This window comes from Neomonachus schauinslandi, chromosome 7 (genome assembly GCF_002201575.2).
Source record: "Neomonachus schauinslandi chromosome 7, ASM220157v2, whole genome shotgun sequence".
Classification (NCBI taxonomy): Eukaryota; Metazoa; Chordata; class Mammalia; order Carnivora; family Phocidae; genus Neomonachus; species Neomonachus schauinslandi.
In genome coordinates this window covers 84,907,838-84,928,820 of record NC_058409.1, presented here as the reverse complement: position 1 = coordinate 84,928,820, position 20,983 = coordinate 84,907,838, and the positions used below count along the sequence as shown (strand labels likewise).

Below are 20,983 nucleotides of genomic sequence, written 5' to 3'. Positions count from 1 at the left end.
CATTTATAAAAAGAAATTAAGTATTTTTTCTTTTTTCTTTTTTTTTTTTTTTAAAGATTTTATTTACTTATTTGCGAGAGAGAGAATGAGAGACAGAGAGCACGAGAGGGGGGAGGGTCAGAGGCAGAAGCAGACTCCTTGCTGAGCAGGGAGCCTGATGCGGGACTCGATCCCGGGACTCCAGGATCATGACCTGAGCCGAAGGCAGTCGCCCAACCGACTGAGCCACCCAGGCGCCCTAAGTATTTTTTCAAAAAGACAATCAGGGGAAGGGGGAAAAAAAGATGATGAGAGGAATATAAGGATAATACATACCAAATACTGACTGTAACGCAAAAATATAAGTGTCGGTAGATGGTAGGGCTATAGCTAAAGTGAAAATAATGATAAGTATTTAATGTTTTCAAATTATTGATTCAGAAATTAAGGGGGAAAAGACCAGCTTGGAGCCCTGAGATGGGTCTTCCAGTTTAGAGTCAATCTACGAATCACAACTTTCTGGGTGTGGTTGTTAACTTAATTATGAATTCTCCGATGACTGTCCTCTTGCCTACATTTCTTGAATTTGTTTGTAAGGACGGAATTCACTCACTCACCTACCTTCATTTAATAAATACACGGAGCATTGTGTTCCAGTGGTCGGAGTACTAAGGTGACCAAAGAGAGGATTTCAGTCCTCCAGAGAGACTGCCCATTCTGTGGACACTGTCCTATCTGTGATGTCATTGAAATCTTTCTGAACTTTTAAGGATCTAAGAACAGTTTCTAAAAAAGAATATTCCAAATGACTTGTTCATAATGAATACTTTTTAGTTTCTAAAAAATACCTAAAAATGGGTATTTGCTTTTTATTTTGTTCTGTAATGTTTTATAGTATTTTTGGGGGGGACTGACCTTAAGCTTATCAATTATTTTTTAAATTTTATTATTTTAATATGGTAATCCCTATTTTTCACTTTGTGAAGATTAGCTTGTTTTAGCTTCTTTACCGACTGAGTGACCTGCAGTTACGTGTTTACTTCCAGAGTCCCTCTCCTTCTGTAATGAAGATAATGGTTCTAAATACAATAGAGTTGAGACAAGGGTCACATTCCGGTATGGATGCAAGAGAAATTTGTGAACTTTAAAGGACTATACAAATGTAAGGTGATATTATTGCTACTTGTTCCTGTATATTAATAATTTGTTTTACACTTTTGAGGCGGAAGTGTTATTCCTTTTGTCACGTTTTCTTGAGAATTAGTGTGTGCTTCCTCTACTGTTTTCCTCCTTAAGCTGTACACACCATTTCCCCCTGTCGCTCACATTTAAGCCTTGTCTAAAATGATTGGACTCCTATCACATGCGAGGTTCCCTCTGTGTGGGAGACAGAAAACAATCCTGCCTTCCGTATAGGGAGCTACTCTCCTCTTAGGTTCTTCACTGTCAAATTCAGCTGGCACTGAAGTCAAACTTCTGCTTGGCCCCATTGCTCAGTTTCCTCACCAGGGGTCTCAGGTCACTGGAAGGTGCATTTCAGGTATATTGGTGTAAGCATGTCTTTGGCTTCTGAATCTCAGGGAACCTTCTGTTTTGGTTCCGGAAAGAGTCGGTCTCTCTGCCATGTCTTTAAGCAAACCTCCTTTGCCATTCTTCTTGCCTCTGGTACTTGTTAAATTGTTAATGGAGCTCAACAGCTTGTACATGCTTGGTGTTAACTCAGCTCTTTTCGGTGAACATCAGATAAACAAAACTGTGAAGCCAATATTTCAAGCCCTGGACTTGTGTTGTACTTGTTGTAGTGTTGTGGTAAGTGTGGACAGGGTGGAAGACCCAGCTCTTTTCCCCCAGGGCTCAGGATCTAGCTTGGGAGACAGTGCATATACACCAGAATATTAACTTACACACAGAGGTGCCTGGGTGGCTCAGTTGGTTAAGCATCTGATGCTTGATTTCAGCTCAGGTCATGATCTCAGGGTCGTGAGATAAAGCCCCACATTGGGCTCCATGCTGGGCGTGGAGTCTGCTTAAGATTTTCTCTCTCCCTCTGTCTCCCACTTCCCCCCACTCGTATGCTTGCGCTCTCTCTCTCTTAAAAAAAAAAAAAAAAAAAGATAACTAGTACTTTATGATGCCTCAGTTTTGTACCAGAATGAGTCTGGAAAGCTTCCTTATTAAATGGATCATCTTTAATGAGCATTTTCTTTTTCTCCAGTAGGGTTACAATATAACCAGGGTCACACTATAATTGATCGTCCAAACCCTGATACTTTGGAGGATGACGAGGAGAGCTGTTAATACGTAGGCACATATAATAGTCATAAACAAGAACGGTCCTAGGCAAACTGGGATGTAGGTTCCCCCTCATTAAAACCAGAGATAAACAAGGACTCAAGCATCCAATCATAGCCTTAATCAGAGTGACAGAGGGAAAGACTCAACAACTCTAAATCTGTAATTTAAATAAAATATTAAATTGTACCCTAAGTCTCATAAAATGGACAAAATAAGTTATATACAGTTAGTTAAAAATAGGCCCTGATGTATGATAAAGTATTTGTTTAGCATATGAAAATGTGATTTTATTGTATCATAAATTTCTCATAAACTAATATGCTTGCTGTGATAAAGATTAATTAAATTTTTAATTAAAAATAATTTACTTGGGGGCACCTGGGTGGCTCAGTTGTTAAGCGTCTGCCTTCGGCTCAGGTCATGATCCCAGGATCCTGGGATTGAGCCCCGCATCGGGCTCCCTGCTCTGCAGGGAGTCTGCTTATCCCTCTCCCACTCCCCCTGCTTGCGTTCCTGCTCTCACTCTCTCTCTCTCTGTCAAATAAATAAATAAAATCTTTAAAAAAAAAAATAGTTTACTTGTCTTGATTTTAGAGGATTTTTTTTTTTTTTAATGCAATGACTTAAAGATCTCTGGTATCTTTAAAAGGCAGGCTGTCCAGGGAAGTTTGAACAGATTCCTTTTTTCTTTTTCTTTGTGAATTTCTCAAAGACAGCAAAGAATGTTCAGTTTTTTCCATTTCAGCCATCTGTCTCCCTGCTCATTTGTATATCCATCCAAGTCAACAACTATTTATTGAGCTGTTACTATGTGCCAGACCTATATACTGAGACTACAATCCCTGATGGGGTAGGGTCCCTGTTTCTTTGTATCTGTCTTTCTCTCTGTTTCAGCTCTTTGTTTTTTCATCTCCCTCTGGTTTTTTTTTTTTTTTTTTTTTTGCCTTTGCCTTTGAAGCAAACTCTTGTGGGATTAGGTCCCTCTGTTTCTGTACTTGGCAAGCGATTTGACTGTTCAGTCAGATGTTATAAAAGTCTTAATAGAGCAAAATAAATATGCATCTGTGACCCATTTCCTAAAAAAAAAAAATACACTTCAGGAAAAGAAATTCCAAGTTAACAATAGAGAAAGAGAGTGTAGCTAAATGTAAGTTTCCAGTAAGCAGTAGTAATTCTAGCAAAATGTCTCTTCAGTTTATAAGCTTTTGCATTTACATTCTGCTAATAATGCTTTACTCTGCTTTTTTCCTCTTCAAGAGGAGGACAGATGATTATAACAAAGTGGATTTGATATCCAAGATGAGCATTCAGGGCATGGTGAGTAGTTAAGTAGAGCTAGAAAAGTAAATGCAAGTTAGGGAGTGAGGTAGTCATTGGTTAATGGCAAGAGATTTGGCTCAAGAAGCAAAAGTCTTACAAGCCTTTTCTTTTTTTTCCCCTGGCTGTTTGGAGTTTATTTTATACTTGATGCACATAGCTACAGGGTGTCAGGAAGGCTTGAATGTGATTTGGAGAGTAGAGTGGGGTTCTCTCAACTTATTTTTTGGTGTTTTGCCATAAAAGAACCCAGCTCCTTCTGCTTGCTGCAGCCTGCCTAGTCTATGGGAAAGGAAGGAAGGGGCTCTGATGCTCGTAGCATCTCCTGAAGCCTTGGGGCTGGTGGTGGCCACTCAGGACTGGGGCCCGGTGTTGGCTTTGCCAGGCTGGTCACTAGGCTGCTTCCTCATGGCTTCCAGAGCCAAGTCACAGGCGATTGTGCCGCTGGAGGCTTGGGGGAAATTCCGAGCATTGCGGGAACTCCAGCAGTGTAGCCATGAATGAGAGAGTGGACTTCCCTTAAAAGCAGCTTGTCCACCAGTGACCCCGGTTGGTGTGGGGCAGAGCAGGGTGGTGAGGGCTGGATTCCCCAGGATGCCCTGCACTTCTGCAGGGGCTGTTACTGGAAGTGGAACCCCAGCAGCGCTGGTAATAGTTGCGGGTGGCCACGAGCCAGTGAGCTGCAGGAGGGGAAGGCTGCGGTGCTGTCGCTTGTGGGCTGGAGGAAACCTGGATGGCGACCGCTCTTGGGCCCCTGTGCGCGTGGTGGTGGCGGGATAGGGACGCTAGGCCACGCAGCCCTTTTGCAGAGGAGGCCGGGGAAGCCGCTCCATGACCGAGCTGCACACGTCACAAGCTTTCTTAAGGATCTGAAAGTAGAGTGAAGTTTTTTAAGGTTTTGTCTGTTTGTCAAGGGAGTGACTTGATCCTGTTTTTCTCTTAAGGATTTCATTTACCTCTTGGGAAGGTTGTTTGTAAGGGAGATAAGTATGAATGATGGCAGAGCACTGAAGGTTTTAGAAATCCAGGGGATGGCGACCTGGGCTAGGAGATGGAGAGCAGTGTGCGGATTCCAAAAGAAAACAGATTCAGTGATTGGATGTGGGTGCCAGGGGTTATACATTATTGGTAGGTTTCTCTCACTTGAATATCTGGAGACTGTGGTGCTGTTTACCGAAATGGGCAGTGGGGAAACACAGGGTGTTACACGGATTATCTCTTAAGCTTATGGATAAAATCAAACTATCTAACATTTGGATTCCCTTACTATGGGCCTTGCTGGTAAGCATTTGGAGAAGAGCAGCTTATCACAGCTGATTTTTATAATTCATTTCCTTTGCCCTTTTTCTGCCCTTCCCAGTGACATCAAGAGTTGGCTTCCAAAGAAAGAGAAACCACAATGACAGCCTGGTGCATGTGTGGGCCTGTGTGTGTGTGTGTGTGTGTGTGTGTGGGTGGGTGTGGGTGGGTAGGTGATGGCAGCCGAGGACGGTGTTGATGGTTCATTGTGTTGGTTCATCAACCTCTGGCACAGGCTGAAAGACTGAAGCGGGGCGGGGGAGGGGAAGCTAGCCAAAGTTGCATAGCATTCTGATTAAGAGGTTCCAGGGTCAGACTGCCTGGGTTCCAGTTCTGGCTCTGCTACTTAACTAGTTGTGACGTCTTGGACAAGTTACTTCATCTCTTTGTGTCTGTCAGAGTCTTCATTCTGCAAAATGGAGATGATACTACTGACATTATTTTAAAGTCTTATGGAAATTATATGTAAACACTTGGAATGAGTTATTATATTTACAGTGTTTAGAACTGTGGATGACGCTATTATAACAGGGTTTTCTTTTTTTTAGGCAAATGGAATGAGCAAAGCCATGGATAATGGGCATGAGAATTGATAGACTTGCACTACGATGACCTTTTTGTCCCGTATCCATGATTTTAGACCCTGTAGGCAACACGTCCTGTCGGTTAGGTCCTTACGGTTTGTTCCTCCCAGTAAGGCTGTGTCGGAGTAGCTGTGGTAGCGGCAGTAATGAGAGTCTTGGGAATAGCTTATATAACCTCCCCATTAACCTTAGGAGGTGTAGACGCTTTGCTGTCCCGGTTCTGCAGGTGAGGAGACGGGCTGTTGGAGAGGGTCAGCAGCTGCCCAGGTGAGTCCGGAGCTGGGATGCAGTCCAGCCAGGCTAACTTGAGAGCCTGTGCCTTTTCGCTACGACCCCGTCCCCCTTATGTAGAGGGTGTTTAAAGTGCTCACTCAACAGCCCCCTCCCCAGGGAGCAGAAGTGGCTCTATTTTCTTTTTTTTTTTTAAAGATTTTATTTATTTATTCATGAGAGACAGAGAGAGAGAGGCAGAGGGAGAAGCAGGCTCCCAAGGAGCAGAGAGCCTGATGCGGGACTCGATCCCAGGACCCTGGGATCATGATCTGAGCTGAAGGCAGACGCTTAACCATCTGAGCCACCTTTTTTTCTTTTTAAAAGATTTTATTTATTTATTCATGAGAGACAGAGAGAGAGAGGCAAAGGGAGAAGCAGGCTTCCCGCCGAGCAGGGAGCCCGATGCGGGGCTCGATCCCAGGACCCTGGGATCACGACCTGAGCCGAAGGCAGACGCTTAACCATCTGAGCCACCCAGGCGCCCGAAGTGGCTCTATTTTCATTGAAGGTGATTGGTGCCGTGATTATCAGAGCCTGGCTAGTGGAAGGTATCATTAATCTCTTTTTCCATTTCTCTTGTAGATACCAGTTTTTCTTGCAGGTGAAGCAAGATGTCCTTCAGGGCCGGCTGCCTTGCCCTGTCAACATTGCTGCTCAGCTGGGAGCATATGCCATCCAGTGTAGGTTTCACGGCAGCAAACTGGGAAGAAATTTGAATTTTTCTTTTTAAGCAAGTTTACGTACTAAAATTCTTCTTATCAAGTGACATTTCCCTGAACAAAAGTTTAGTCAGAATTCAAGTTTTAATCCGTGTCCTTTCAGAAGAGGCAAAAGTGAAGCCAGTTATGTATGCTTTGTAATAGGTCACTTTGGAGTTTTAGTCACAGGAATGGCGTTGATTCTGCATTAAGTGGAGGGTCTGAAAATCCCTTCCATTCTATATCCCACCTGAGTTTGTTGATCCCCCCAAGGTGTGATATCTCAGAGATCACATTGCTCTCAGGCAGCTGTTGTGGAGACTCTATATGGTCAGATGCCAAGGCCAATTCAGGGTGTGGCCCTCATTGCATCTCTTCTCTTGGCATCAGTATGGCAACCATGTTGGGCAGCTCCAGGTTGCATTGTCATTTTGGAGGCTGAGGATGTTTCCACTCATATATACTGAGCCCTTTCTAGGACTCTTGCTAGGTATAGGGGCAGTGAGACAGTATGTTCCTTGCCTTTGTGGCACTTGCAGACCAGGAATAGTCTAGAAAAAATATCCTAGGAAAAACGTCACATAGATGAACTGGGTTGGGCTTGGAAGGTGGATTAACGTAAGGAGGAAGATTTTAATAAATGTAATATAATGAGCTTTCTGGTTTCATTTTGCTTTTTTGTGTAAACCAACGTACCGCATTGTGTTAAATTTCCATGACCACTGTTTGGGGCAAATAGATTTTGAATTATATGCTCTATCTCTTGGTGTTATTTTCTGAGAGGATATATTGGTATCCTGGTTGTTTTTGCCTCTAGCATTTCTAATATATGTCCTCTAAATTCTGTTTACAACATGTTATTTCATATAATCTCGTAAAAATAATTGAAATGCAAATGATGATAATTATAGTCTTTCAGAAAGCAAAAATATAGAACTTATGTTTTTAAGACAAGATTTTATTTATACCATTCATATATGCTCACCAGAGTAGTTTTTTACTAAAATTAGTTATGTTTGAATTTATTAATAAGGCGTTTGAAGAAAATGTTTCAGCATGATAGGAATATTTTAAAATAGTTTTAGGAATATTTTTCTAAAATGGAAAAAAATGCAATTTCTTTTGTAGCTGAGCTTGGAGATTACGACCCATATAAGCATACTGCAGGCTATGTGTCAGAGTACCGGTTTGTTCCTGATCAGAAGGAGGAACTCGAGGAAGCCATAGAAAGGATTCATAAAACTTTAATGTAAGAATCACTTTTTATTAGCTATAATCAACATATGCTATCCATCAGATCCCCAAAACTTTATTGTATTAGAGTTTACACTCTTTAACCAACATCTTCCTATTTCCTCCACCCCCCAGTCCCTGGTAACCACCATTCTATGTCTCTGTTCCTATGAGGTTGGCTTTTTTAGATTCCACCTCAAGTGATATCATAGTGTTTGTCTTTCTCTGTCTTATTTCACTTAGGGTAAAGCCCTCAAGGGCCATCAGTATACTTGAGAGTTTTTAAGAAAGTAGATCTTACATGATCTCACCACAAAAAAGAAATGGTAATTTTGTGACAGTGTGAAGGTGTTAGCTAACCGTTCCTATGGTGGTCGTCATTTTGTAGTATAGAAGTATATCAAATCAACACATTGTATACCTTAAAATTACACATGACAGTGTTGTATGTCAATTATATCTCAAAGGTGGAAAAAATATCATGTCTTATGTTGCATCATCCATCAACTATCATCTTATGCTAATGGCAGTCTTAAAAAAAGTTTCTAGAATGATAAATTCTTCACCTGTGCCTTGAACATTCTAGTATTTTGTCTTTTTTTTTCTGCTTATGACACTAAAATGCTCATAGAAAACCAAAGCAATTTTAAAAATATAAAGGAGAGAGTAAATCCCAGTGCCTAAAGTCAACATATTTTTGATACAGCATTGTGTTAAATTTCCATGACCACTGTTTGGGGCAAATAGATTTTGAATCCCCCTCTTCGCATAAATTCCCATAGAGAAAATTTATTTGTATATATGATTTTACATAAATGAAATCATTCTGTATATGTTATATTTTGCAGTTTTCTATTTTTTCAGTCACCAGTACCTTGTGAAATTTATTCTTTCAGCTATAAATATATTTTGTAATCACAAAAGCCTTAATGTATTCTGGATTTGGTCTGTCTTAAGTATGTAAATTCTTCACAGTTATAAGCAAAGTCCTATTCAGTCTATAGCAGTGAATGTGGAAATCACGATGACACCAGTGTGGAGCCTTGGAGGGTATTATGTTAACACCACATGCACTTCTGAGAATATACACACTCCCCTAGTAGGATTTTCAATTAATGGCCTGCAGCATTGAAGTTATAATTTAATTATAGTTATTTTGGTTAAATCCTCTATACTGATTAACTTTGCTTTATTGCCTCTTATGTAACATTCCCTCTTGAATTTGCTTGGTTTCAGATCTATTATAGTTAAGGAAAAAAATATAGAATTAATCTGGTCAACAAAAAATGTTTGCCTAAAGGATCTGTTTCAGTGAGTAGCAGCAGAAGTCAATTGCTGAATTGCAATCAGAGAAACCAGGCTTTCCATCTTGTATTAGCATGCACCAGAATGCTCTCCAGCCTGATTATAGAGTCCTTCATTTTAAGGTTTTGCTGAAGTGGATGCTAAGAGAGTGCCTGTTATAACATTATGAAGGGCAGTGTGTTTGGCACATTCTGAGAATACTAATTCTAGGAGTTTCAAAGTACAATTACATTTTTGAAATTATCAAGGAGCTTTGGGTAAAGGGCCTTACATGTTTTACGTGATGGTGTTGACAGCGTGACTATTATTTCAGAGAATAAAGCTTGATCAAGGTTTGGTAGCTTTCTTGTGTCTAATTTGTAATGAACATTCTTCATAGATTTCAAAATTATGTATATTGCTAGGTTTTCCAGGGCACCGTGGTGGAAACATGGGATGCATCAAAGTAGGATTTAGTAATTAAATTCATAGCTCCTTTTATTAACAAATAAAAAATTTCTTTCTCTGTTACTTACACACACACAGTTCCACTTATCCATGGAGATTCCTGGCAGATGCTCACACTTGTTAGGAATGAATACTATTTACGAATATTATCACCAATGAAGATTTGGGGATGATTTCTATACTTTGTATTAAGAAAAATAAGTATTTTTATTATTTAGAAATATTCACGTATTTTCAAACTACATATGTGCTCAGGAGATGCTCTTGAGACCCCAGCTAGGTGTTGGGGAAACTCTTCTCTTCTCCATACCCACCACTACTCTTACTCCTCTTTATCCTGATCAAGAGCTGCTGGTGTGTGGAGACATTTTACTCTTTGTAAAGGATGTACTTTTTAATTCGAGTGCTTATATTCTCAATCTCTTTGGGGGTTTGATACAGAATTTTAAATATATGCTGGGACATTGGGATTGGCTATACTGAGTAAAAACAAGATTTGGTAATGAAATTAACTTAATACAGGTATTACCTCAGAGTGTAACATTTTGTCACCATGGAGGCAAGGGACTTCTTGAAATACAAAGACTTAAGTTTGCTCTAGCACAAGGGATTATTTTTCCAGTGAATAAAGTGAAGACGGCTTATTCCCTACAAGTGCAGTATCTATTAGTAAAGTAAGGCTTTTTGTTTTTATGCTGGGTGTAGGGGTCAGGCTCCTTCTGAAGCGGAGCTGAATTACTTGAGGACTGCCAAATCCCTGGAGATGTATGGCGTTGACCTCCATCCTGTCTATGTGAGTAACATTTAATTAACACAAGATATTTTAAGCTGATGACATTTTTCTTAAAAAGTCACTGAAACTCCCAGAGGAAAGCTGCAGTGCTGTTGTTTAGCGAGCAGATGATACTTTCTCATCTGTGCTTTTCAAACACACAGAATCTCTTGCATGGATTCAGCCCTAATGAGTTTTGCTTAAAAGTCTGTGATTATGTTTCCATGTGTAGAAAACAATTAACTGGGCTTGAAAACACAATCTGGATAGCAGCTCCATAGGGCTTAGCTAAACGTCAGAACCACTTAAGACTGGTCTATAATTGATTGTATTAGACAGAAAACAGGAGGATTTTCCAAAAATAGATTTTATGGCTGAAAGATATTCATGAAGTCACTTTCCAGAGAAGTAGGCCTTGGCACCAGGACAGGTGTGGATGTGCAGGTTCTTCAACATGAGGGCTGCTGCCCCACTGTAGTTATTGCCACTGCATTAATGGAAATATTTTGGCAGATTTTCTTTAGCAGCTGATGAGAACTTGCCGAATAGAGTCGGTGAACAGTTACACTGAATCTGTGTTGAATATTCTGAATCCATGTCTTAACCTTGAAGCCATTTCTCTCAATGGATAATTCTTTGCCAGTGAGGTTGAAATGTCGTTGCCTTTCATTTTATAAGAGTTCAGTTAGCAACAGTCAAATTTGATGATTTGAGAGAATGAGCCAGGTGCCTTATTCTTTACACAAAATGAGTTGCTCAAGATTATATATAGACAACGTCAATTAAATTATGGAATGTAATTTTTAAGGAGCCCTGATAATACTTACCATAATGCAGATAACTGATTCATGCATTCATTTCTCAATATGTCTTTTGCACATCAGAGTTTCCTAAAACAAGAAATCATCTCATTATTTGTGAAGAGTTAGAAACATCCCTGGGTATACTGTTAGTAGGGTAATAAAAGTTACGTATTTTAGGGGGAAGTAGTAATTCCTGGATATTTTAGCTTCCAATCTCGTGATATCATTAAATGCTCTATACTACTGTCATTTGAGAACACCTCTAAAACTTTGTGGAAAATTACCGTTTTCCCTTCTAGCCACATTAATCTTGTCAGGCTTTTAGTTTTTTAAGGACTGTATTTTATAGGAAATGTGTAAAGAGAGAGTCTTCTGCAAAATGCTTCTGCATTTGTGTAATGTTTGTCCTAATTCACAGTTTGTGGATGGTAGGAATTTATAGCAAATGAACTGGATTCATTAGAATCTTCCATACATTCCTTTAAGATTGAATTTTTAGAACTGAAAGTGGGCAACAGCTGGTGCTCTTCCAAAACATATCAGTTGTCTTATGTTCCTTGGGAATATGACTTTGCAGGCTGTTATTTGACCTTAGAGTAGAAATAAAATTCATACAGACATGTGCCTGTCCTTCATACCCGCTCTGTGACTTTTTCATTTCAGAATCTCATTTTCTTAATTAGGATTTATCATTGCCTGGAAATTAAGGGGTCTTCAGTCTTTACCAGAAAATATGGTATTTTTAACTTTTTTGAGTAGTCTTAAAGTCACAAATGGAAGTAGGAAGAAGCATGATAGAAACATCAGAGAATCCAAGTGTGTGCCTTAGGGCAGATGCCTGAACTTTCTGGAGAAGGGTGGTGATAAACAAGGCTTCATGATTATCTACGTCTGAGAATAAGATCAAGATGAGCCCCTGGGAAGGAACTCGTGATAGAAGCCAGTGGTTCTCAATCCTTCGCTGCACAGGAGAATCACCTGGAGTATTTATGTGATTTTGATACCTGGGCCCCTTCATTACAGATTCTGATTTAACCGGTTTTGGTAGCACCCAAGCACCAGCATATTGAGCTGCACAGGTGATTCCAGTTTATGTGCAGCCAGGGGTGAACAGCACTATGGATGCGGTGTGGGCTGAGTTGATCAGGGGTCTGATTGGTAGCCCAGGTTCTTTTGATGAACTGCAGTTACAAGGATGAATACACTAAGAAAACTTTTCAGTAAAAATTTGAAAAAAAAAAACTAATCGTACTATCATACCTTAGCTAGCTTTCTAAGCTGTTTTTGAAAAACTAGACCCAGTATTAATGCAACAAATTATGTTTGTATGGCCAACTACAGTTTGACAAAGGGTTTTGACATGAATAAATTCATAGTTATAGGCATATGTTTGTTTTTGCAGGGGGAAAACAAATCTGAGTATTTCTTAGGATTAACTCCAGTTGGTGTTGTTGTCTACAAGAATAAAAAGCAAGTGGGGAAGTATTTCTGGTAAGTATAACTTGAGGGCAGAGTTGGTATTAAAATTATACAGTGTATGTGCTCGGCTTATGGGTCTTTGTTAGTGAAAAGAAAACAGGTACATTTCCAGTGGTTGATAAATAAATGAGTGAAACTGGGTATAAGTTTTCTCCCAGTGCATCTTAGTATGCATTTTCTGTGTAAATTTTAGGTACTGTGATTCTGGACTCTCTTGTCCATGCAAATTGGGTATAGTAGGGTTTCCTACCCATTCCACTGTGTACCGGTGGGCTGTGGGCCCAGGACTCCTCTGAGTTCTAATGCTAAATGAGGGAGGCGTTGCCTTGTAGCCCTACACTGTGGCTGGGAAGGCAGTACTGGCCAAGGGCCTGGGGATTCCAAGCTGGTCTGTATCTACTAGAGAAGCACAGGAGAATGAGAACGGAATTTTGTTTAGGAAGGGGTCCAGAGCAAATGACTTATAGGGAGCTCTCAGCAGTTACTGTAGCAGTCTATGAAGGAGCTGTGATGAGCCAGCCTTTTCCCTCTGGGAACTTCTCTGAATTGCTGAAAGATTAATTCTTACAAACTACACCACCGCCACCGTCTGCTTTGTTTTTTAGGCCACGGATTACAAAGGTTCATTTCAAGGAGACACAGTTTGAACTCAGAGTGCTGGGAAAAGATGTAAGTTTTTGTTGAGCGCTCAGCTTCACTGAGGCGGGAAGTCTTGTCTGTCCGTGGGTAACTTAAAAGACATTGTGAAGTAAAAGTGCCATGTTTCCCCAGCTGCAGCCACGTGGAACCAGGTTAATTGACTCACGTACACAACTTCTCAAGGGAGGGAAAGGGAAGTGAGGAGAAATGAATGAGTTGCTTATGGAGACATGTCATTTTAGTTTGAGCAAAGAGAGGGGAAAAAAAAACCCTTTCTAGGGCACAAGAGAGAATAGGAAGTGATTATCATTATTAGAGTAATTTGCCTAAAAGTACTACCTATGAAGGTAGGATTCATATCCTCAGAAGAGTGCAGCCCACATATAGGATAAAGAGTGTCCCAATTTTGTCCCAAAGTAAATTAAATGACCTGTAGGGAGTCATACTTCTGTTCTCTCCTTAGTTGAGCATGGTAGATAAACCAGAGGGGAAATTCTGGAGGCTTTTAAAGGAGCGTGTAAGGCAAGGGTGCAGAAATACTGACTTTCTCCCTACAGCTTGGCAGTGTCCTCCAGGATTGTTTGGGTAATGGGCATAGTATTTGTTGGAGCCTGGAGGTGCTTTCATGCCTTGAGAGGTGGCTTTTAAGAAACTGTGCCCAAAAAGGCAAGGCTGTGAAAGCTTCCTTTTTATCTGTCTATGAAAATAATGCTCCCTTGAAGTGCTGTTATTCTAATTTGTATTTATGGGATAAATTAGTGAAAATAGGATGTACGAGAATCCATCCTTCTGTCTCTTTGGTAGTGACTTTATGTAGACCAAAAACCTAAGTGGATGGCATTGAATTGACTTTCTGATGAGATGTCTGTTGTAAAAATGAGGTGAGTAGAGCCTGCGCTTCCGCATCTCCACATGGAGACGCAGGAAAGGAGCGGCAGTGACTGCAGGTGGAACGTGGCGTCGGGCAGAGATCTTCCCGGCAGCATGCGCTCACACTGTGGGATGATCAGTGAACTGTCGGACTGAGATTATGTACTGTCCAACCGGAAAACCTAGTATTTCTAGAGAAAAAAAAATGCAATGATCCCTCCCTGAACTGTGACAGACTGCCATTTATTGATAAAATTGGATTTTGAAATGAGTTTTAACTTGTAAGGAGGGGAAATTCCAGATTTTTACAAAAATGGTAGTCCAAACTATCTAACTACTATAGTAGTTCGTAACAGTCTATAATTTTCTTCAACTCCTGATTAGATGCATCAATCTTAAAAGATGAGCTGTAAGATTGAATTAAAATCATCCAAAAAGTAGAACAGCTAATTAGATAGTAGGGCTATATGGTTTTCTCCCTCTCCTGCCCCTGGTTTCACAAGACTTAATGCAAGGAGTAAGGTCTATTCAACATGTTGAAGATACTGTTTCATGTTTTTAATAGGAATATTATAATAAAAGAGTAAGACTTTTCATGGAAGCATTGCTATTATTTATGGTCATGTTCCCCCTTATACCTCTTATTTTTGTGAGCAACGTCCTTTGTTCAACTACTTTTATGTTATCGTTAGTGTGCCTCAAAATGTCTTCTGCCTCAGAATAAATATTTGGTAAAGTTGCAACTAACTTGAACTTTCAGCTTCTTATATTTTTCATTATTAGGAGAAAACAAAACAACAAAATTGGTATTTTTCATGTTACTCTTTTTTAAGAGATTTTATTTATATATATGAGAGAGAGAAGGAGAGAGCATGAGTGGGGGGAGGCACAGAGGGAGAAGCAGGCTTCCTGCAGAGCAGGGAGCCCGATGTGGGGCTCGATCCCTGGACCCCGGGATCATGACCTGAGCCGAAGGCAGACGCTTAATCAGCTGAGCCACCCAGGCACCCTTCATGTTACTTTTTAATGGCAGTCTCCATGGTGTGACCTAGTTTCCTACACACTCAGCTCTGCCTCAGTCCCTTCTGCAGCTTGGAAAAGGAGTGGTGTTTGGGGGCCGCCTGAGACACTCTTGTCTCCTGGGTCATTAGCCTGGTGTCATCAATCTCTTGCAAGGTGCTGAATTCAGGCTTGAATCAAAGGGATTATTATTATTTTTTTAATAAGACATTAATTTAACCAAAGTACTCCGTTTTCTGAGTGTTCTTGCTTTGCAGTATGTCTTCTTTCTCCACCAGGGTATCTCTCTGTGAGGCAATGATTTACATAATGGTAGAATTAAGTTGATTATTATGGAGACCTAACTGTAATCATAGATTAAATATGAAAGCCCCCTGAAACCTATTGCCTGGACCAGTAATCATAGCTTGAAAAATGGCTGAAATGTTTATTCTGGTTTTCTGCTCCGCTGGTCCAGTCAGAGAGACTTAACTCAGTATGCTCAATGCTGTTAAGACCAAATTCAGGTATTCAGTTCCCAAAAGAACAGCAGTGTCCTACAGATAAAAGATTTTTCCTGGTGTCATGCTATGCCACTAATACTGTCCAATTCCACTCTTTAATATTAACTGTGTCCAACAAAACACATCAACATATCTTTTTTTTTTTTTTTAAAGATTTTATTTATTTATTTGAGAGAGAGAGAATGAGAGACAGAGAGCATGAGAGGGAGGAGGGTCAGAGGGAGAAGCAGACTCCCCGCTGAGCAGGGAGCCCGATGCGGGACTCGATCCCGGGACTCCAGGATCATGACCTGAGCCGAAGGCAGTTGTTTAACCAACTGAGCCACCCAGGCGCCCCCACATCAACATATCTTAATAAATACAAAGAATGTACTAGTATGTACTATGTATCTCTTCCTTTGCATCCAAAAGTAACAATCTCCTCTTTCTCAGATATAACCTTAATGAGTTTAGTGATTCATTTTTGAGAGAGCAACAAATAGTTGTCTGCAATTAAACACTGATTTTTTTTAAAAAAGATTTTATTCATTTATTTGACAGAGAGAAACACAGCGAGAGAGGGAACATAAGCAGGGGGAGTGGGAGAGGGAGAAGCAGGCTTCCGGGGGAGCAGGGAGCCCGATGCGGGGCTCAATCCCAGGACCCCGGGATCATGACCTGAGCTGAAGGGCAGACGCTTAACGACTGAGCCACCCAGGCGCCCCTAAAAAATGATTTTGTAAACGTTTATTCCTCTGACAGGTTCAGCAGCTAATTATTATAAATACTTTTATGGATTATTTAAGCTTCAAAATAGGTGCTGTGACTTCAGTAATACCTCCCAGAAAGTAAAAAACTTTTAGTATAAAGGTCTTCCATGACAATTTTAGAAAATCTGGGAAATATGTTATAAAGAAGAAAATGAAAATTACATTTTAAAATTCAGAGGTAACGATTATTATTTTGGTGCCGTCCCTTTCAGATTTTGCCCTCTTAGCACAAATGTATAATATACGTTTATACACACATGAATACATGTCATCCCTTGTGTGGTTCTGCATACAGGTTTTATATTTAGTATCATATGATAAGCATTTCTCCTTTTATTATATTTATTCATATGTGCCTGCACAGTGTTTGATAATGTGTTTTAGTTTTACAGGTTTGACCATTTTTTCTTAATTTCATGGATCAGTTTTTCCCTCCTGTTGTATCTTATAATTGTTTTCTGCTGGTGGACGTGAAAGCTGTGGAGTTTTATGTTGATCTCAAATCTGGCCATGTTGCTGAATTCTTGTGTGCTAGCCAAGAGTTCTTAATTTGATTCTCATAAATTTTTGTAGGTATATAATTATATCATTTGCAAGTAAAAATAATTTATTTCCTCATTTCTGTTATTTATGTTTCATATTTTATAGTGTTGGTCATAACTTATAGAAGAGTGTTAAGTGATTGAGTAATATAAAGCATCTTTGGTTTCTGATTTTAATGAAAATATCACTATTCCACCACTTAAGTATTAGCTCTTGGTTTTAGGAATATGTGTTTATTATGAGGGGTTTAAATTTTTTAGAAGTCTGTTATCAAATGGTTACTTTTCACTGAATTCCTTGAGAGTAAACATTGTTGCCTGTTCACTCATTGGGCAACTAATGCTTACTTAAGAAATGCAGACGAGGGGTGCCTGGCTGGCTCAGTCGGTAGATCAGGTAACTCTTGATCTTGAGTTTGTGAGTTTGAGCCCCATGTTGGGTGTAGGGATTACTTAAAATCTTAAAAAATAATAAATCAGGGGCACCTGGGTGGCTCAGTCAGTTAAGCGGCTGCCTTTGGCTCAGGTCGTGATCCCGGGGTCCTGGGATCGAGCCCCACGTCGGGCTCCCTGCTCAGCGGGAAGCCTGCTTCTCCCTCTGCCTGCCACTTACCCTGCTTGTGCTCTCTCTCTCTCTGTCAGATAAATAAATAAAATATTTAAAAAAAAATAATAATAATAAATCAATAAATAAAAATAAAAAATCCAGATGAGAGAGGATACCCTCAGACCAGGGTAGCAACATTTCAAGTGTTGAGAAACTGTTGGATTCTGGATTTAGCTACATGGTTTCATGGATGTGGGGAGGTATGAGAGAGAGGAGTCCTGGTGACTTAAAGGTGTTTGGACTGAAAGGCAGGAAGAATGGAGCTGCCATCCAGAGGGGTGGGAAAGGCTTTGAGTTGAGCGGGTTTGGGGAGGAAGATCAGGAATCCCATGTTTATCATGTTGCATTTGAGATATCTGTTATACATCTAGGTGGAGACATTTAAGAAGTGGGCTCTACGAGTCCAGAGTTTGGAACCAAAGTCTGGGCAGGATAGTGAGATTTGATAATCATTGACATATCCTGGTATTCGGAGCTATGAGACTACATGAGGTCATTAAGAGAATGAGTACAGATAAGAAGAGGAAGAACCAGAAAAAGAGGCTGGGAAGCAATAACCAGGGAGGTAGGAAGAATACTGATTGTATCCAATTTTGCCAGCTAAAAATCACATTTTATGTCAAATGATGCTGATATGTCAAATCAGGAGAGGGTTGAGAATTGACTGCTGAATTTAGGAATGTAGGAGGTCATTGATAAGACCATTTTCAGTGGATTGAAGAGTGAGCTTTATCTCAGCAGTTCCATTCTTAGGTCTGTGCGCCCTGGAGAATCACAAGGGACATATATATCCTTACTGTAGCACTCATATGCAAGAAAAACACCCTGGGGTGGGGGGCACCTGGGTGGCTTAGTTGGTTAAGCGTCTGCCTTTGGCTCAGGTCAGGATCCCAGAGTCCTGGGATCGAGCCCCACATCAGGCTCCTTGTTCAGTGGGGAGCCTGCTTCTCCCTCTTTCTCTGCCTGTGGCTCTCCCTGCTTGTGCTCATGTGTTCTCTCTCTCTAACAAATAAATAAATATAATCTTAAAAAAAAAGAAAAACACCCTGAGAGGAGTCCATTATTAGGGGATGACCCCCCCTCCCCAATGCATGCTAATTAAGAAAAAAAGCAAAAGAGGTAATAGGAGGAGTGGAACTGGAGAGGGTAAATGTAGACAACTCTCTTGAGGAGTTTTGGCACAAAGAGGAACAGATAGGAAGAAGGCTGTCAGGGGAAGCAGGTCAAGAGGGTTTCTTTTTTAAGTTGGAAAAATAATAGCATATGTATACTCCGATAAGAATGATCCAATATATGATGAACACTTGATGATGTGGTAGGGGGAGAGAGAATTGCTGGAACGATATTCTTGAGTGGGTGACAGGGGATGACAGCTGGTGTATAAATAGAAGGGTTGGTTTGAGAGGGCGGCCAGGACAGTTCATCTCTGGTTAACAGGCAGGAAGATGAGCATGGGAATGTAGATAAGGGTAGGTGGGTAGTTTTCTTATGATTGTTCTGCTTTCTGTTTTGAGGGAACTAGGTATTAAGGTCATCAGCTGAGGCTGAAGTTGGGTAGGACGTGGTGGGGATCTGAAGGAAGAAGAAGGTATGAAATAGTAATTTTAGAGAGAAAATAGACAAGGCACATGTGGTTTGGTGATATCCTATGATAGCTTGGTAGTACGAAGGGTCCTGAATTTAAAATGAGCCCATTCATGGTATGCTTTTCTCCATGCACATTCAGTAGTGCTGGTGCAGACATGAAGCAAGTGGAGAGTTGGTTTGGTGAAGAGACTAGTACAAAGAGAAGGACCAGGGAATTAGGTGAGGCAGGGGAGCCAATCCCGTGGTTTATCATGGAATTGAGACTGGGTAAGGAAAGAGTGAGAACTGTGAAAGAGGGGTGGGGTCTGGTGGGAGGAGGTCCTGGTTGGAGGAGTTGAAAGCTTGGTGGGGGTGGAGAAGTGGAGGGAGTAAGCTGAAGAGACAGGGTGGTCAGAGGGTTGGGTGCTAGGCATTGAGATCACAGAGGAGCTTCAGCTATTGTAAATGGGAAGTTACCAGGCAGGGGTTTTCACCTTCTTACCCCCCGACCCCTGGGCTATTTGGCAGCATCAAGAGACAGTTTTGGTTGTCACAGTGCGGGACGGGGCAGAGAGGCTCCTGGTATCTAGAGGGTAGAGGCTGAATGTGCTGCTGCACATTTACAACATGTTGTAAACAGACAGGACACATGTCAGTCGTGCTAAAGCTGAGAGCTCTGCTGTGGGGTTGCAAGCACAGGAGTGAGTGGTTGGGATAGGGAGGAAGACAACAGCGTTGAGAAGTTCAGGGAACTGAGATGTCTGGGTGTTGGAGGCATTGTTTCTATTTACATATTGAAATTTCCAGTAATTAACACGAGAGTAGTATTGGAGGGTGTGACTGACTGCAGTAGCTTTGGTGTTTGAAGAGAGGACTTTCAGGATGACAGCCACCAGAGAGATGGCAGGTGATGGAATCTGATGAGATCCCAAGCTGGGAGTTGTAGGGGAAAGAGGAGAGAATGGTCCAAAAGTCCTCAGGGGAGAGCCAGGCTTCTTCTGGCACGCCAGGGTGAAGGCAGTATGAGAGAGCAGACTGCGGGGCCAAGGGATTTTACTGATGAGAGACCATGAATTCCAGAGGGCACGAAGGAAGGGTTTCAGGAGTTGGGTGGTGGGGGGGGTGGGAGGTGTGGAGGTGTGGGGACAAACTAGGGGAATTGCTGAGTATCATTTCTGGGTGACGGAGCTCAAGAGAGCATAGTAGATGGGGTCCAGTGGATTCAAGGCAGATGAAGGTGGAGAGGCTGTGGATGTCTGAAGGGAGTAGGGTTTGTTTTCTGTGTCTGCTCCTCTCCGCTGCTGGTGGAGGTAGAAGGCCTGAGGAAGGGGAGATGGTCCCAGTGCATAGTTCAGTCTCACCTGTTGTGGAAGAGGTCCTCTCTTACCTGTGTGGTGGCTGGGGGAGTTGAGCATGGGTGGGGAAACTGCGTGATGCCTCCAGCCCTGAGCCTTACCCACTGTGAGGAGAGTGGCTGCCTCATGGAGGACGGAGGAGGTAAGAATGGAGGCAGACACGCTGATCAGGGGAGGTGATGGGAAGGCAGTCACCACAAGGATGGAGCGAAGTGGGCAGATTTGGGAGCCAGTGAGGAGGTAAAACAGCTTCCGATGGGTAGCAGATGGAATGTTTTCGTGAAAACTCAGGAGGAGTTGGGATCATATCCAAATGCCTTGGTTTCATCAACAGGGAGAGTGTGCAGTCCCCAGCAGTAGGCCCAGAGGTTGGCCAAAGGCCTAAGAGATTGGCCCCCTTTTCCCACCCGAGATTGGCATGTACATTTGTTGAATAAATGAAAAAAATGAGGCTGTGATTACTTTTATGTGTAACACATAATGAAACTAACCTCAGCCTAAACTTACCCAGCGTGACAGGATGTCGACCCAAAAGGTTCCTGGCAAGTCTAGCCACAAGTAATTAGATCCACTTGGCCGAACTCTTTGAGAAGAGTACACGGGAAGTCCTGGTGGCCAGGAGTTGTCACTGTTTATCAGCAAGCCGGG

General features: G+C 41.4%; 1 protein-coding gene across 2 annotated transcripts in view; it reads left to right on the top strand.

Moving 5' to 3' along the window:
* Positions 1–20,983, top strand: part of EPB41L4A (erythrocyte membrane protein band 4.1 like 4A) — a 248,797-nt gene that overhangs the window by 143,106 nt on the left and 84,708 nt on the right. For both annotated transcript variants that reach the window (XM_021701451.1, XM_021701458.1), the window contains exons 5-9: positions 6,330–6,427; positions 7,574–7,694; positions 10,136–10,223; positions 12,408–12,496; positions 13,090–13,153. In XM_021701451.1, coding sequence (XP_021557126.1) covers positions 6,330–6,427; positions 7,574–7,694; positions 10,136–10,223; positions 12,408–12,496; positions 13,090–13,153 — 460 coding nt within the window. The remainder of the gene's footprint in view (positions 1–6,329; positions 6,428–7,573; positions 7,695–10,135; positions 10,224–12,407; positions 12,497–13,089; positions 13,154–20,983) is intronic.